The sequence below is a fragment of the Sus scrofa genome, chromosome 6 (genome assembly GCF_000003025.6).
Source record: "Sus scrofa isolate TJ Tabasco breed Duroc chromosome 6, Sscrofa11.1, whole genome shotgun sequence".
NCBI lineage: Eukaryota > Metazoa > Chordata > Mammalia > Artiodactyla > Suidae > Sus > Sus scrofa.
In genome coordinates, this window is record NC_010448.4 from 48729343 (window position 1) to 48747978 (window position 18636).

At 47.8% G+C, this 18636-nt stretch overlaps 1 protein-coding gene across 3 annotated transcripts in view; it reads left to right on the plus strand.

The window, feature by feature from the left end:
* SPTBN4 (spectrin beta, non-erythrocytic 4) overlaps positions 497-18636 on the plus strand; it is an 82961-nt gene continuing 64821 nt past the window's right edge. For 2 of the 3 annotated variants that reach the window (XR_002344657.1, XM_021094395.1), the window contains exons 1-2: positions 3289-3460; positions 18346-18497. Coding sequence is in view for 2 of the 3 variants with exons in the window: in XM_021094395.1 (XP_020950054.1) it covers positions 3289-3460; positions 18346-18497 (324 nt within the window). In the remaining variant the exon portion in view is untranslated. Of the gene's footprint in view, positions 615-3273; positions 3461-18345; positions 18498-18636 lie in introns of those variants that run through there. The other variant, XM_021094394.1, reaches the window with a different exon arrangement.

Below are 18636 nucleotides of genomic sequence, written 5' to 3' on the forward strand. Positions count from 1 at the left end.
CATGTTAGTGTGTGACATATGTGTGTTTGTATATGACTCCAAGTGAATGGTGGTGGCACTATTCGAGTGTTCTACAGTGTGTGACGCTGTCGGGCACTGTTCCAGGGCGCGACTTCGTGTGAGCTTGTGACTGCGTGAGACAGTTTGAATATTTGACCCTGCGTGACCCCATGTAAGGGGGTAACAGCGTGAGCGTGTGGATATGAATAGTATTTGTGACGCTGTATGTGACCCCGTATGTGTGTGGCCGTGTGGGAGTGTGCGACCCCGTGGGAATGTGTGTGTGTGACGCTACCACCGGCCCCTGCAGCTGTGCAGCGCACGCTGTGGCCGGGTGTGTGACCGCGCGTGGGCCAGCGCCGCGGGCGGCCGGGGTTGGCGGGAGACCGCGGGCGGGAGGGGGTCCGGGGGCGCGCCGAGCGCGACGGCCGCGCGAGCCGGAGGAGGCGCGCCGGCGGCGGCGGCGGCGCATGCGGATCTGGCCGAGCGGCGGGGCTGGTGGGGCCGAGCAGAGCCGGGCCGGGCCGGGCCGGGCCGGGCCGCGGACACCAACAGGGAGGGCAGTCGGGCACTGCCAGCAGCGGGGACAGCGGCACCGGCCGCCGCGGGCCCAGGTGAGCGGTGGCGTGGGGGCGGATAGTCCCTCCCTCCGGCATCTCCCCACCTGCCCGAGCATCCCTTCCCCGCGCACGCTGGGCTTGGCCTGACCCCTCAGGGTCTCCACGGCTGGGGGAGGTGGAGGGTCAATGGCAGAGGGAGCCCCCAGCCCTCAACCCCGTCCAGCCTCCGCGCCGTGCGTGGGTCTTCCACCCAAGCCTTGTCCTTCCCAGGCCCCCTCCTTGAGGACGGTGACTGGACTGCAGGGAGAGAGAGGCGCGGCCTTGGAAGGGTTAAAGCATCCGCTTCCAGGTCCCATCCCCAGCTTCGCACCGGGCCAGGCTTTCCTGGGGCTGCTGGACACCCCCGTCCACCTCCCCCACCGCCTTCTCCCTTCCTTCTCTGTTGAATCACGTAATGGCCAAGGCTGTTCCTCGCGGGCCTGAGAGCTCCCAAAGTGCTAAGTGTCTCTCCATCTCCCAAGTACCCTCCATGGAGGAAACAGCTGTGCTCACCATTTGACAGGGAGGGAAACTGAGGCACAGAGAAGCCAAGTCAAAAATGATGGGGCTTAAAGATACAGAAAGAATAAAGCAGGGCTTGAACTCATTTCTGTCTGACTCCAGCACAGACACTTTAATTGCTAAGATATGTGACTAGAGGATGGATAATAATAGCAAGGCCCCTGAATCGGGGGCTTGCTGTGTACTAGATACCATGTTCCCTGCATTAGTAATGCTCTCATCTTCAAACGCCCCTAGGAAATGGGCACTATTATTACCATTTTACAGATGAACAAACTGAGGCCCAGAGAGGGGAAGTGCCTTGGCCAAGGTCACACAGGTGGTGAGTAACCATGTGCCCACTTCCAGCTTTCCAGGGAAGAAGGGAAGAATAATTTTGGATTCCGGAGAGTCCACCGAAAGGGACAATCTCCACTACACTGACCAAGACCTAGACCTTGCCTCCCTAAAAATCTGGTGGGGTGGCAACTGTCTGGATATTTTGAGAAGGGGGACATTCACCTCCTCCAAATTCCCCTCTTTCTTAGTCTTAGAATCAGGCCTGGGGTCCCAGAGGGTGGAGGAGATGAATCTAATGTCTCCCACCCCCTTAAATTTCATATTTACAATCTGGCAGTGTTCTAGAACATGGCTCTGGAATCAGACAGTGTTCAGTGTGTCAGGTAGTTATTGCCACAATAATGCTGCATGAGAAACCACCCCCAAACTCAGTGTCTTAAAACACTAAGCATATATTTCGCCTCAAGTCTGAAGTCAGTGACTTGGGCTGGGCTCATCTGAGCTGATGCACAAGTTGGGATGGGAAGGGGGATGTTGGTTGTCTTGGCTGGTCTTGGCTGTGATGAGGGCCTCGGACATGGACTAGCTGAGCAGTGTTGTTCTCATGGCCACAGGTCAAGCACAAGCAAAAACATGCAAGGTTTCCTGAGTCCTGGGCTCAGAGCTCACCAGCATTTCCATCTAATTCTGTTGGCCAAAGCCGGTCTCTGGCCAAACCCAGAGTCAGGGGATAGGGCATGTCCCCCTATTCTCCCTCTTCTGCTCCTCTCCTCTCCATAGCAGAACACCGAAGAGTTACATGGCAAAGGGTGTGGCCAAAAGGATGAAGAATTGAGGCTGCTAATGAAGTTATTTGATCACAGTGCCTACATTTGAATCCTGGCTACTCGCTAGCTGTGTGACTTTGGGCAAGTGAATTAACCTCTCTGTGCCTCAGTTTCCTCCTCTGTAAAATAGGCTTAAGAATACTTTTCTTTAGGTAATTAAATAAGATTGTGCATATACTTGTAGTTGCCATGGGGGAGGGGGAGGGAGTGGGATGGACTGGAAATCTGGGGTTAATAGATGCAAACTATTGCATTTGGAGTGAAATGAGATCCTGCCATACAGCCCTGGGAACTCTGTCTAGTCACTTATGATGGAGCATGATGGAGGATAATGTCAGAAAAAGAATGTGTATATGTATGTGTAACTGGGTCACCCTGCAGTACAATAGAAAATTGACAGAACACTGTAAACCAGCTATAATGGAAAAAATAAAAATCATTTAAAAAAAAGATTGTGCATATAAGTACTGAGCACAGTGCAAGTGCTCAATAAATGTTAATTATTGTTCTTACTGCATTATAGAGTTCTGTTGATAACAAGGTTATCATTCTAACAGTAATAACAGTGACAGGAGTTCCCATTGTGGCTCAGCGGGTTAGGAACCCAACTAGTATCCATGAGGACGCAGGTTCGATCCCTGGCCTCACTCAGTGGTTTAAGGATCCGGCGTTGCTGTGAGCTGTGGCATAGGTCACAGACGCGGCTCAGATCCTGCGTTGCTGCGGCTCTGGGGTAGGCCGGTGGCTACAGCTCCAATTAGACCCCTAGCCTGAGAACCTCCATATGCCATGGGTGTGGCCCTGAAAAACAAAAACAAAACAGAAATAATAATAACAGTGACAGTTTTCCAGCCCCTATCCCGTGCCAGGTGATAAGCTGGGTGCTTAACCTCAGCCTATTATTATTGTCATTATTATCAGGTCCTTCTGAAGACAGAAACTGAAGGTGAGAGAAGGGACAGGACTCACAGCCAGTCACTGTTAGAAGTGGAATCTGTGAACTCAGGCCCTGTTTCTAGCCCTAACCTGCCTCTCTCCATCTCCAGGCCTCATCTTCCCCGATGGCGCAGGTACCAGGGGAAGTGGATAACATGGAGGGGCTACCAGCCCCGAACAATAACAACCCTACAGCCCGCTGGGAGAGTCCCGATCGGGGCTGGGAGCGGGAGCAACCAGCAGCCTCCACCGTGGCTGCCTCGCTCTTTGAGTGTTCCCGGATCAAGGCCTTGGCAGGTACCTGGAGGTGGTGGGCTGGGGTGGGAGGATGGGAAGGGAGGGTGATGCCCGGGTGGCATCTGTGTACCTTGATCCCTGAGAACCTGATGGCCTAGAGGATGGGAGGAGGGTTATAGACCCTTAGAACTTGAATCTTTAGACCAGCATTGTCCGGTAGAACTTTCCAAGATGATGGAAAAATATTCTCTGTCTGTGATATCCAATATCCTAACCACTAATACTTGTGGCTGCGGATACTTGAAACGTGGCCAGTGCTACTTGAGGGACTGAATTTTTAATTGATTTCATTTTAATTAATTTAAATTTAAATAGCCAGAAGTGGCTTGTAGCTGCTGTATGAAGCAGTGTCGCCGTAGAACCTTAGGAAGGTACAATTCCAGAAATGTGGGACTTTCGAAGCACACTGCCTTAGAATCCCGAAATGCAGAAGCCTTGCATGTTCGGACCTGGGAATGTCATACACCGAGATTCTTCGAAGCTGAGACCTTTAAAAACGAAGGCTCTTGTAACTAGAACTTTATAAGGTTCACAGACCTTAGGCATTTTAATCGTTGGCTCCTAGAATCTGAGAACTGCAGAAACCTGAACTCTAACGCACATAGGGCTTTGTAATCATGCACTTTCAGAATTTCAGTTTCAAAATGTAGATGCTGAGAACTTGGAGGTACGAAGACCACAGCTTCATGCTTTCCCCACTGAAACGCTCAGTCTCAGGACAACTGGAATGGTTGGTCCCCTACTTTGATGTTTTCTTTTTTAGTTTTTATTTTATTTTATTTTTTGTCTTTTTAGGCCTGCACCCGTGGCATATGGAAGTTCCCAGGCTAGGGGTTGAATCAAAGCTACAGCTGCCGGCCCACGCCAGAGCCACAGCAGTGCAGGATCCAAGCCGAGTCTGCGACCTACACCTCAGCTCACGGCAACGCCAGATCCTTAACCCGCTGAGCAAGGCCAGGGGTCGAACCCGCAACCTCATGGTTCCTAGTCGGATTCGTTTCTGCTGCGCCACAATGGAAACTCCTAATTTTTTTTTTTCCTATTTTGATGTTTTAAAACAATATAAGCAAAGACCAGAGAACTGTATAGTTACATATAGAGCTTTGGGACCTTAGACTTATGGAACTGTAGGCCCTAAACTTTAGGACTTTGTATTCATGAGGCTTAGAACCTCAGAAGTCTTTAATCATCAGCATTAAAGCTTTAGGAGCAACGAGACTTCAGAGACATGTAACTCCATAATCGTAAGCTTTTAAAACATTAGACTCTGGAGTCCTGGTCATGGCTCAGTGGAAAGGACTAGCATCCATGAGGATGTGAGTTCAATCCCTGGCCTCATTCAGTGGGTTAAGGATCAGGCGTTGCTGTGAGCTGTGCTATAGGTCACAGACGTGGCGTGGATCCCATGTTGCTGTGGCTGGAGTGTAGACCAGCAGCTGCAGCTCCGATTCGACCCCTAGCCTGGGAAATTCCATATGCCCTAAAAAAAAAACAAAAAACCGAACCAAACAAACAAAAAAAACCATTAGACCCCAGCACGTTGACCCTTGGGATATTAGTATCTCAGAAACATGGGGTGCTATACACATAAAATGTGTATTGTCAGAGTTATGAAATCTTAAAATCCAGAGGTCAGAATCAGTTCCCTCAGAATCTCAGAATTTGGTGACTCTGCATTTGACAGTCATGTGCTCTTTAATACTAAGGTTCCCAGAACTTTATAAGATGATGAGCAGGTTGGTGAACTCAAGTGCCTCCTGGAAAGCAAGGTGACACACATGTGGGCGGCCTGGGGGCTGCGGTCAACTGGTGAACAGCATCCTGGTCGCCAGCTCTAGTCTTGGGGAAATGTGGGCCCAGAGCTGCTAGCTCTGATGTTTACCTGCAATTTCCCAATTAAAAAAAAATTACTTGAGTTTTTTTCCTTGGCTCAATGGGTGACGAATCCAGAGTCGTCACTGCTGGGTCTTTGTCACCACTGTGGTGCAGGTTCTATCTCTGGTCTGGGAATTTCTGCGTGCCACAGAAATGGCCAACAAACAAACAAACTAAAACAAAACAAGCAAACACCCCCCACAAACCAAATCTATGTGTCAGCCGCAATATCTGAAACAGATTCAGCCCATGGATTGCTAGCTTCCTCTGGTTTAGACACCTGGAGTGATGTAAACATCCAACAAACTTTTGTTTGTTTGTATTTATGGGTGTTTTTGTTTTTGTTTTGGCCACACCAGTGGCATGCAGAAATTCCTGGGGCCTCTTAGAATTAAAAACTTGGGAGCATATCAACTGAGGATTCTTGAATTTGTATTATTTCATCCACAAAATATTTAGTCAGTGCCTGCTCTGTGCTTAGCCTGTATCAGACAATGTGAGGGACATAGTGGTGACTGAGGCAGCCCTGGTCCTGCTCCTCCAGGGCTCCCAGTTCAGTGGGAAAGTTAGATCCAGCCAGACAGTGAGGACCCACAGGGACCAGGGCGGGGCTGGGAGGGGCACAGGGCAGAGGCCAGGTGTGGGAGCCCAGGGGCTATGGGAGCCCAGAGGAGGGGCCTAATCCCGTCTAAAGAATCAGAGTAACCCTTGGAGGAGGAGGTGGCTAAGTTGGGCCCTCAGAGACCAGCAGGAGTGAAGCCGGGGGAAGAGAGTGGAACAGTGTTCCAGAGAGAGGGAACAGCATAGGCAAGACCTCCAGAAGTTGGGAGTGGCTGGAGCGAGGTGGTGAGTAAGTGATGATGGGAGAGGAGCCAGTGGAATCCAGATCTTGAAGGGCCTTGTAGGACATTCCAGAGAGTGTTGAGGGCACAGGGCAGCTTTGGTGAGATTTTAAACAGAGGCGGGATGTGGTAACCTGAGGATCAAGGACTCTTCATCTCTCAGAACCACTGGTTCTGCGTACACCAGCCCCAGATACCTCAGACAGCATCTAGTCCACAGAAATCCCTTGGAGAAAAAAGCATTTCTCAAAACTTCCTTGTGTCTACTTAAATTATTAGAACTATGGTTTTCCTTTTTCCTTTTGGCCGAGCCCATGGCATGAGGAAGTTCCCGCGCCAGGGATGGAACCTGTGCCATAGCAGCAACCTGAGCCACAGCAGTGATGATGCTGGACTCTTGACCCCCGAGCCACCAGGAAACTCCTATGGTTTCCCTAAGTGCACACAAACACACAATTCTATATCTCTTATGCCTGCAGTTCTCTCCCTCTAAACACATTATATTGGACTCCAGACCCAAACCACAAAAGCAGCGACTTCAGCTTAATAATAACTTCAGGATGCTGCTGCTGCTCAAAATGCTAATATGACTAGATCTCTAGGGTACATTTTCTTTTGCATCCTTTTGCCGGCTTCTCTCATGGTTTTATCTGTTCAGGCTAAACCCAAACCTTTGAGCAGAGTCTTCTGTAACTTATTTTTGCATGAAGATTTTATTTTGTTTTGTTTGATTTTTAAGGCTGAACCCAAGGCATATGGAAGTTCCCAGACTAGGAGTTGAATTGGGGCTGCAGGTGCTATTCTACACCACAGCCACAGCAATGCCAGATCTGAGCCACATCTGTGACCTATACCACAGCTCACAACAGGCAACACAGGATCCTTAACCCCACTGAGTGAGGCCAGGGAACCTGCATCCTTATGAATCCTACTTGGTTTTATTACTGCTGAGCCATTGATGGGAACTTGTGCATGAAGATATTTTTAAAATTTGTCTGGGAGTTCCTATTGTGCCGTAGTGGGTTAAGCTGTGACCTATGCCACAGCTGCAGCTTGAATTCAACCCCTTGCCCAGGAACTTCCATATGCCACAGGGGCAGCAGAAAAAAAATTGTCTGGAGTTCCCATCGTGGCTCAGAGGAAACGAATCTGACTAGTATCCATGAGGACACGGGTTCGATCCCTGGCCTCTCAGTGGGTTAAGGATCCCATGTTGCCATGAGCTGTGGTCTAGGTCGCAGATGTGGCTCGGATCCCTCAACCTTATGGTTCCTAATCGCATTCGTTTCCGCTGTGCCATGATGGGCACTCCTCTGCTGCGGTTTTAATTTGCGTTTTCCTGATGACTAATAGCAACTCATGAAGCATTATGTATACAACAGAATTATTTTGTCGTACAGTACAAATTATCAAAACCTTGTAAATCAACTATACTTCAGTAAAACTTTAAAATATGAAAAAAAAACCAGCTAATGAAGTGGAGCTCCTCTTCATATACTGACTATTTGGATATCCTCCTGTAAGTGCCCATTCCAGTCTTTTACCCATTTTCTTATTAATTTTCTTCCCTGCTGATCGTTTTATAGGGGTTCTTATATATTCTGGGTACAAGTCCTTTGTCAGATATATGTGTTGTGAATATTTTCTCCCACTGTATGGTTTGCCTTTTCATTCTTTTAATGTTACCTTTAGAATTTTTTTTTTTTTTTGGCTTTTTAGGGCCGCGCTCGCGGCATATGGAGGTTCCCAGGCTAAGGGTTGAATTGGAGCTACAGCTGCCAGCCTTCACCACAGCTCATGGCAACACCAGATCCTTAACCCACTGAGCGAGGCCAGGGATCGAATCTGCATCCTCATGATTCTTAGTCAGATTCGTTTCCGCTGCACCATGACGGGAACGCCCTAAAATTTTTTTATTAGAGTTCCCGTTGTGGCTCAGAGGGTTAAGAACCCAACTAGTATCCATGAAGATGTGGGTTCCATCCCTGGCCTCGCTCAGTGGGTTAAGAATATGGTGTTGCCACAAGCTGCAGAGTAGCTTGTGGATCACAGATGAGGCTTGGATCCAGCGTTGCTGTGGCTGGGGCATATGCCAGTAGCTACAGATCTGATTCGATTCCTAGCCCAGGAGCTTCCATATGGCCACAAGTGCAGCCATAAAAAGAAAGAAAAAACTTTAATAAAAATTTTTATTGAGATATGGCTGCTTTAAAATTTGTTAGTTCAAGGGTACAGCAAAGGGATTCAATATAGATAGATATCTGTATACACACATACATATTCTTTGTAAGATTCTTTTCCATTTGCATTAAGGTTATCACAAGATATTGAGTATAGTTCCCTGTATACAGTAGGTCCTTGTTGGTTATTTATTTTATATATTATGTTTTAATCCCAAACTCCTAATTTATCCATTCCCCTTCCCCTTTAGTAACCATAAATTTGTTTTTTATGTCTGTGAGTCTATTTCTGTTTTGTAAATAAGTTCATTTGTATCATTTTTTTCAGATTTCACATATAAGCAGCATCATATTTGTCTTTCTCTGCCTGATTTACTTCACTTAATATGAGATTCTCTAGGTCCATCCACGTTGCTGCAGATGGCATTGTTTCCTTCTTTTTCATGGCTGAGTAATATTCCACTGTGTATGTATACACACATCTTATCATTCATGTGTTAATGGACACTTAGCTTGCTTCCATGTCTCGGCTCTTGTGAACAGTGTTTCTGTGAGCCTTGGGGGTGCATGTATATTTTATTCCTTCTTTTTTTTTAGACACGCCTGCAGCATGTGGAAGTTCCTGGGCTTGGGATCAAATCTGCACCACAGCAGTGACAATGCCAGATCCTTAACTGCTAGGCAACCAGGAAACTCCACATATCTTTTAGAATTTTCTCCAGATATATGCCCAGGAGTGGGATTGCTAGATTATATGGTGGTTCTGAATTTAGTTTTCTGAGGTACCTCCGTAATGTTTTCCATAGTGGTTGTATCAGTTTACATTTCCACCAACAGAGGAGGAAGGTGGCTTTTTCTCCACACCCTCTCCAGCATTTGTTATTTGTAGACCTTTTAGGGACTACCATTCTGACTGGTGTGAGATAGTACCTCATGGTTGTTTTGATTTACATTTCTCTAACAGTTAGTGATGTTGAACATCTTTCATGTGCCTGTTCGCCATTTGTGTATCTTTGGAGAATGTCTGTTTATGTATTCTGCTCATTTTTGATTGGGTTGTTGGCTTTTTTAATATTGAGCTATATGAGCTGTTTGTATACTCTGGAAATTAATCTCTTGTCGATCACATCATTTGCAAATATTTTCTCCCATTCTGTAGGTTGCCTTTTTGGTTTGGTTATGGTTTCCTTTACTGTGGAAAAGTGTTTATGTTTAGTTAGGTCCCATTCGTTTATTTCTGTTTTTATGTCCATCACTTTGGGAGACATCAAAAAAATATTGCTGCAATTTATGACAAAGAATTTTCTGCCAGAGTTCCCGTCATGGCTCAGTGGAAATGAATCTGTCTAGTATCCATTAGGACTCGGGTTTGATCCCTGGCCTTGCTCAGTGGGTTCAGGATCTGGTGTTGCCATGAGCTGTGGTGTAAGTCTCAGACACGGCTCCGATCTGGTGTTGCTGTGGCTGTGGCATAGGCCAGCAGCTGGAGCTCTGATTGGACCCCAAGCCTGGGGAACTTCTATATGCCCCAGGTATGGCCCTAAAAAGCCAAAAAAAAAAAAAAATGTTCTACCTATGTTTTCCTCTAGGAGTTTTTTATACTATCTGGTCTTATTTTATTCATTTATTTATTTTTTGCTTTTTAGGGCCACACGACATGGGCTTATTTCTGGGCTTTCCATCCTGTTCCATTAATCTGTGTGTCTCTTTTTGTACTAGTACCATGCAGTTTTAATTACGGTGGCTTTGTAGTATGGACTGAAGTCAGTACTGGTCCTTTGTCAGATATATGGGTTGTGACTATTTTCTCCCACTATATGGCTTGCCTTTTCATTCTCTTAATGTTGTCTTTTTCCTCCCCCATCCTTGTTGGCCGCATCTGTGGCATATGGACATCTCAGGCCAGGGATTGACTCCAAGCTGCAGCTGCAACCTGCATGTAGTCAGATTCTTTTGTGTGTGTGTGTGTGTGTGTGTGTGTTTTGTTTTTTTTTGTCTTTTTGCCATTTCTTGGGCTGCTCCTGCAGCATATGGAGGTTCCCAGGCTAGGGGTCGAATTGGAGCTGTAGTTGCCAGCCTACGCCAGAGCCACAGCAACACAGGATTCGAGCCACGTCTGCAACCTACACCACAGCTCACGGCAACGCCGGAACCTTAACCCACTGAGCAAGGGCAGGGATCGAACCCGCAACCTCATGGTTCCTAGTCGGATTCGTCAACCACTGCGCCACGACGGGAACTCCTGTAGTCAGATTCTTAACCCACTGTGCCATAGCGGGAAGTCCTTAATATGGCCTTTTGATGAACAGTATTTCTTAATTTAAATTCACCTGATTTGATAATTATTTAATCATTATTTCCCATATGGCTAACATTTTTCTTCTTGGGTAAGTAATCTGCCTACTCCAAGGTCATGGAGATGGGATGGTCTTTGATGTTTTGTCTAAAAGACTTTTTGCATTCCTTTCACATTTAGATTTATAACCTGAATGGTATTTATTATATTTATTACTGTATACAGCGTGGGTCAATGTTCTCTTTTCTCCCTACATGGATATCCAGTTGACTCAACTCCATTTATTTTATTTTATTGTATTTATTTATTTTTGTCTTTTTGCCTTTTCTAGGGCTGCTCCCGCGGCATATGGAGCTTCCCAGGCTAGGGGTCTAATCAGAGCTGTAGCTGCCAGCCTATGCCAGAGCCACAGCAACATGGGATCCGAGCTGCATCTGCGACCTACACCACAGCTCATGGCAACGCCGGATCCTTAACCCGCTGAGCAAGGCCGGGGATCAAACCTGCAACCTCATGGTTCCTAGTCAGATTCGTTAACCACTGCGCCACGACGGGAACTCCTCAACTCCATTTATTGACAAGACTTCCCTTTCCCTGCTGAACTGCAGTTTTACTTTGTCATGCATCTGGGAGGCTGATATGTGTGGGTTCATGTTTGTGTGTATTGTTACTTGATACAAGTTTTATCATATTCTCAACCACATGTTCACATTATTCTCTCATTCAGCCCTACGCTTTAGCGCCTCAAGACTCATCCATGTGGCTCTGTGTGTCTCTACCCTGCTGCCTAAGAAAAAACAATGGTCTTATTTATTTATTTATTTAAAATGTTTTCTGGCTGCCCCACAGCATATGGAGTTCCCAGGTCAGGGGTCAGATCCAAGCTGCAGTTGCGACCTGTGCGGCAGCTGAGTAAGCTGTGTCAGCTGTGTCAGCTGAGTCAGATGCCTCCGATCCCACTGCGCCAGAGTGGGAACTCCTACCCTGTTGCCCTGTTGCTTGTCGCTGCCGCCTGGGATCAGTGGTGTGCACTTGCCATATTCCACTTCCCAGTGACAGATGACCAGCCTGTGGGCAAGACCCAGCCTGCCCCCCCCCCCCACGCCATCAGTAGCACTGCCCTGAATGTCATCACGCATGCGCCTTCTAAACCTGTGTGAGAACGTTCACAGGACACATTCATAGCGAACGAGCGGCCAGGTCGTGGCAGGGATGCACTTGTTCAGTTTGACTCAGACTGCCTTCTGAATGGCGGTCTCGCCAGCAGGCCTGAGGGTGCTGGAGTCCCCACATTTCTACCAGTACTTAGCATCTCTGGCTTCCTAACTTTTCCCAGACCCATAGCCAAACATGTCATTTACCTCTTAAGTTTCTCTCTATCCTTTCTCCTTAACCAGTAGTGGATGAAGAAGTCGTTATTCCCTGCACTAGGAAAATGTCAATACACTGAAGAAACGAAAAAATTCAAGTCTTTATTTAAAATGTATTTATTTATTTATTATGTCTTTTTAAACATGCCTGTGGCATATGGAGGTTCCCAGGCTAGGGGTCGAAATTGAGCTGCAGCCGCTGGCCTACACCACAGCCACAGCAATGCCAGATCCAAGCCACGTCTGCGACCTACACCACAGATCATGGCAGTGCCAGATCCTTAACCCACTGAGTGAGGCCAGGGATTGAACCTGCATCCTCATGGATACTAGTTGGGTTCTTAATCTGCTGAGCTACAATGGGAACGCCAAAATTCAAGTCTTATTCTCAGGAAGTGCATTTCACTTGTGATTGGTGAGGACCACAGCGGCAAAGAAGAGATAAATGGTAAAATAATATGCACACAATGGCAGAGGTAGGACAGTTGTCATTTGGCTTGGAGTCTTGACAACCCCAAGGTCTGTGTACCTGCTAGAGTGCCAGGAGGAAGCAGATGGCCCCCTCAGAGAGGTAGCATTGAGGAGAGTTTAGTGAAGGGACTATGTACAGAGGTGTGGGCAGGCCTAGGAGAGCCTATGGGGCCAGAGGAGACCCCCGAGGGGTGGGGAGTGGTGGAATCGGGGAGAGGCCGCCCCAGCAGGAGTGGAGGATGTAGAGAGACACCAGGCCCTGGCGGAAGCTGGTCAGGCAAGGGGGGGATTAATTCCTCAGCCCTTTTCTCTTGCCTCTCCCGATAGCCAAACCCAACCAAACGTCTGAGGCCTTTGAGGGCCAGGAAGCCCATTCGTATAAACCACACGGGCCAGCCTCCCAGTGGGCCCTCCCTGGGCCCAGAGCAGGTACAGAAGAGGGCAAGTGGCTCCAGGGGGCCCCGTGGAAGATACTCAGCAAAGTATCACCCACACTCACCAACACAGTAAACAGTGTTGGCTTGGGTCAGAAGGGGCCCTCTGGGACATATTTGATTTCAGCCCAACTGTGTTTCATCATCAAAACATAAATCAGGGAATGGAGTTCCCGTCGTGGCTCAGTAGTTAACAAATTCGACTAGGAACCGTGAGGTTGCGAGTTCGATCCCTTGCTCAGTGGGATCCAGCATTGCCCTGAGCTGTGGTGTAAGTCGCAGACTCAGCTCGGATCCCGCATTGCTGTGGCTCTAGTGTAGGCCAGTGTCTACAGCTCCATTTAGACCCCTAGCCTGGGAACCTCCATATGCTACGAGCGCAGTCCTAGAAAAGGCAAAAAGACAAAAAAAAAAAAAAAAAATTAAAAAAAATAAAAATAAAAATAAATCAGGGGAGTTCCTGTCATGGCTCAGTGGCAACAAACCTGACTAATATCCATGTGGACTCGGGTTCCATCTCTGGCCTCGTTCAGTGGGTTAAGGATCTGGCGTTGCCGTGAGGTGTGGTGTGGGTTGCGGACATGGCTCAGATCCAGCATTGCTGTGGCTGTGATGTAGGCTGGCAGCTGTAGCTCTGATTTGACCCCTGGCCTGGGAACCTCCACATGCCATGCGTGGGGCCATTAAAAAGACAAAAAACCCCAAAACAAACCATAAATCAGGAGTTCCTATTGTGGCTCAGCAGGTTAAGAACCCAACTAGAATCCTTGATCATCGACGGCACAAAACCCACCTTTCAACAAACAAGATATGCCATTTGGACTTACTCTTTGTTTCTGTCTATTCACTTCCAAATTAGAGGCAAACATACAAGATCCAACTTGACGCACAAAAACTGACAGGTCAGTCAGTGTATGTTTTCCAGCAGTATTTGTATTTTGTTTTGTTTTGTTCGGGCCATGCCTGTGGCACATGGAAGTTCTGTGGCCAGGGATCAATTTTGTACCACAGTAGCGACTTGAGCCACTTCAGTGATAACGCCACACCGTGCCACAAGGGAACTCCATAGCAATGTGTATTTTCTACTGCCAGAGTCAAATGCAGTAGTTGATAATGTTACCAATGGTAAATTTTAGGGAAAAAGTTATACGGAAATTTCAAATGGTTAAAAATGGAAACAAACTGGCAATATAAATCAGGGTTTCTATACTCGTGGGAAACTTAAAAAGTGTGATTGCTAAATTTTTTACTTATGAAATGTAAGCAGTATCTGTACTGGTTAAGCGGTTATAACAAAGCGACCCCACGATACGGTGCCTAAAGGAGATAGAAGCTTATTTCTCCCTCCTGATAGCCCCTATATGAGCAGCCTCATTGGCAAGGAGGCTCTGCTCCAGGCAGTCAGTGTAGGTTCCAAGTTCCTTCCGTCCAGTGCTCTTTGTACCTTGGTTCTGAAGCTTTGGGAGTCAGTGGAAGAGGGAGGAAGGCTAGGCAGCAATTCCCTTTTTTTTTTTTTGGAGAAATTTTAACTTATGAAATAATTTTAGATGCATAGAAAGTTACAAATGTAGTACAGATGATTAAAAAGGCAGCCCGATTAAAAATGGGCAGGAGTTCCCGTTGTGGCTTATTTGGTCAAGAACCCAATGTAAGAGTTCCCGTGGTGGCTTAATGGTAACGAAACGGAATAGTATCCATAAGGACACAGGTTTGGTCCCTGGCCTTGCTCAGTGGGTTAAACATCTGGCATTGCCCCTGAGCTGCAGTGTCATTTGCAGACATGGCTCAGATCTGATGTTGCTGTGGCTGTGGCATAGGCCAGCAGCTATAGCTCCGATTTGACCGCTAGCCTGGGAACCTTCATATGCTGCCAGTGCAGCCCTAAAAAGACAGGAAAAAACCACCCAACATAGTATCCATGAGGATGCGAGTTTGATCTCTGGCCTGACTCAGTGGGGTAAGGATCTGGTGTTGCCCTGAGCTGCAGCATAGGTCAAAGATTTGGCTTGGATCTGGCATTGCTGTAGGCCAGCAGCTGCAGACACAATTCACCCCCTAGTCCAGGAACTTCCATATGCCATTGGTGCAGCTGTAAAAAGAAAAATAAATGGACAAAGGATTTACATAGATAATTTCACCAAAGAAGCAACGCAAATGGCCAATGAGCACATGAAATCGTTTGTCATTAGGGAAACGCAAATCGAAACCATATTGAGACAGGCTGCTGAGTTTGCGCATTTTGGAAAATCAAAATCATGGCAGGTTCAGGAACGGAGGTCCGATTCCATTTCGCTGGTGTCCCCCCAAAAATTTAATTCTTATACTCTCACAGCGGGAATGAATTGTGTACTGGCCACGTATGGAGGCATTGCTCTGAGAGTCTTATACTTTGAGTTAAAGGCCAAAAAACTGCAGCTGGGAAAGCAGCATAAATGGATTCTTTTTTTTTTTTTTTTTAATCTTTTTAGGGCTGCACCCATGGCATATGGATGTTCCCAGGCTAGGGGTCTAATCGGAGCTGCAGGTGCCAGCTTACGCAATGCATATCTGATTAGCATCTGTGACCTACACCACAGCTCATGGCTATGCCAGATCCTTAACCCACTGAGAGAGGCCAGGGATCAAACTCGTGTCTTCATGGATACTGGTTGCGTTCGTTACTGCTGAGCCATGACAGGAACTCCCATAAATGGATTCCAAACTGTGTACCTCATCTGTTAAGTTCCCATCCCTGGAGAAACTAATGTCACCTCATCATGTGATACTCATTTTGTGCAATCAATTATGAATCTGAAAAAAAAAAAAAACACACTTTGAGAAAACAACTGCCTCCCTGCTAGGTTGACCATAATAAACAACAAAAAAAGGGAAAAAACAAGTAACGGTGAAGATGTGAGGAAAGTGGCACCCTTGTACATAGCTGGTGGGAATGTAAAATGGTTCAGCCGCTTGGGAAGACAGTCTGGCAGAGTTACCAGATGACCCCGCCATTCTACTCCCTGGGTTATACTCACGATAACTGAAAACGTGTCCACACAAAACCTCGTACCTGATTGTTCATTCCAGCATTGTGCCTAACCACCCCAAAGTGGAAACAACTCAAATGTCCATCAGCTGATGGATAGAGCGGTAAAATAATGCAGTACATCCTTGGAGTTCCCGTTGTGGCTCAGCAGGTTAAGAACCCAACTAGTATCCATGAGGATGCAGATTTGAACCCTGGCCTCAGAATCTGGTGTTGTTGGAAGTTGCAGTGTAGTTCCCAGATGCAGCTGGGATCTGGCGTGGCTGTGGCTGTGGGTGTGGCTGTGGGGTAGGCTGGCAGCTGCAGCTCCCATTGACCCCTAGCCTGGGAACTTCTATATGCCACAGGTGTGGCCTTAAAAAAAAAAGTAGGAGTTCCTGTCGTGGCTCAGTGGTTAACGAATCCAACTAGGAACCATGAGGTTTCGGGTTCAATCCCTGGCCTTGCTCGGTGGGTTAAGGATCCAGCATTGCCGTGAGCTGTGGCGTAGGTCACAGACACAGCTCAGATTCCATGTCGCTGTGGCTGTGGCGTAGGCTGGCACCAACAGCTCTGATTAGACCCCTAGCCTGGGAAGCTCCATATGCCATGGGTGTGGCCCTAGAAAAGACAAAAAGACCAAAAAAAAAAAAAAAAGTAGTATATCCATACAATGGAATATTATTTGACTGTATAAAGGAATAAATAACATGACACATGTCACACATGGATGAACCTTGAAAACGTTAGGCTGAGTGAAAGAAGCCAGACACAAAGGGACACATACTACACAATTCCATTTATGTGAAGTTTCTAGAAAAGGTACATCCTCAGAGACAGAAAGTAGAGGAATGGTTGCCTGGACTCAGGAGGAGGGGGAATGGGGCGTGACTGCTCATGGGTTCGGGGTTTCTCCTTGGAGTGGTAAGATGATCTGATATTAGATAGTGGTGATAGTTGCACAATTCTGTGAATATGCTAAAAACCACTGCCCTTACCCCTTACAGGGGTGAATTTTATAGTAGGAGAATTACAGCTCATACTAAAACTGTTCTTTTTTTATGATTATTTTTTATGGCTGCACCCATGGCATATGGAAGTTTCCAGGCCAGGGATTGAATTTGAGACACAGCCGTGACACAGCTTCAGCAATGCCGTAACCTTTAACCCACTGCACAGGGCTGTGGATCAAACCCGTGCCTCTGCAGTGATCTAAGCTGCTGCAGTCTCATTCTTAACCCACTGTGTCAGAATAGAACTCCTAAAATTGTTACTTAAAAAAAAAAAAAAAAAAGACAGGCATTCCCTTGTAATACAGCAGGTTAAGGATCCAGTGTTGTCACTGCTGTGGTGCAGGTGTTTTTGTTTTTTGTGTTTCGTGGGGTTTTTTTGGCCTTTTTAGGGTGGCATATGGAAGGTCCCAGGCTAGGGGTCGAATCAGAGCTGTAGATGTTGACCTACGCCTACACCACAGCTCTCAGCAACACCAGATCCTTAACCCACTGAGCAAGACCAGGGATTGAACCCGCATCCTTATGGATACTAGTCAGATTCCTTTCTGCTGAGCCAGGACAAGAACTTCTGTGATTTGGGTTTGATCCCTGGCCTGGGAACTTCCACATGCCTCAGGTATGGCCGAAAAACAGAGATGGTAACAACAACAACAAAGGACTGTAAAAATGGTCCAAACAATTTCTTTGTCAGCAATCCAGGTGGAAGCTGGGCACATCCTCCCAGCCCGCTCCCATCCGACATCCTTCCTCTTCACTCCCCACAGCCTGTCAGTGGCCATCTCTTATTGTTTCATCTCAAACTAATTCTCCATTTGCCCTCTTCTCCCACCCCCTCAGCTCCTGCCGTGGTCCGGCCTCTTCCTCTCTCTCCTGGGCCCTTTCCCCTGTCTCCCCCTGGGCTCCAGGCTCCCGTTCTTGCCCTCTCTGATGCATCCTCCTCGCGGTAGCTAGAGAGGTTCCCGAGACCCAACTCTCATCCTCTCCTTCTCCCTCCTAACCCTCTGTGGCTCCCAAGTGCATCACCTGTGTCCCCACCAAACTGAGCTCTGCCCCAGAAGAGCTCGGTCCATATTCAGCGCCTAGAATAGGGCAGGGCACCTAGTGGGCGCTCATATATTTATTCAACGAGTGAACAGAACCGACTAGGGTAGGATGCTGGGAAAGCTTCCTGAGGGAGGAAGTGATGTCTCAGGAGAACTTTAAAGGACAGGGAGGCCATCGCCAGGTGGGCAGTGGCGGGGGGGGGGGGGCTCCCAGCTGGGAGGAGCCGCTGCCCAAAGAAAGCCCTGATAGCTGCAAAGTGGGCCTGAGCCGGGTCGGGCTGGGCGGTGGAGGGCTGCGGTGAAGCTGGAAGGGGAGTTCCTGGAGCAGACTGGGGCTCATCCGGGCCTGTCCTGCAGATGAGCGGGAGGCCGTGCAGAAGAAAACCTTCACTAAGTGGGTGAACTCCCACCTCGCCCGAGTCGGCTGCCACATCGGGGACCTCTACGCGGACCTCAGGGACGGCTTTGTGCTCACGCGGCTCCTGGAAGTGCTGTCCGGGGAGCAGCTGGTGAGGGGGCCAGAAGGGCCCGGGGAAGGGGCCGGACCTGGGGTCACGGGCTGGGCTATTATGGGGCCTGGAGCTGGGTGGATAAAAGGGCCCTCATTCGGGTGGGCAGGGCTATGGCACAGGGGTGCCGCTTGGATGT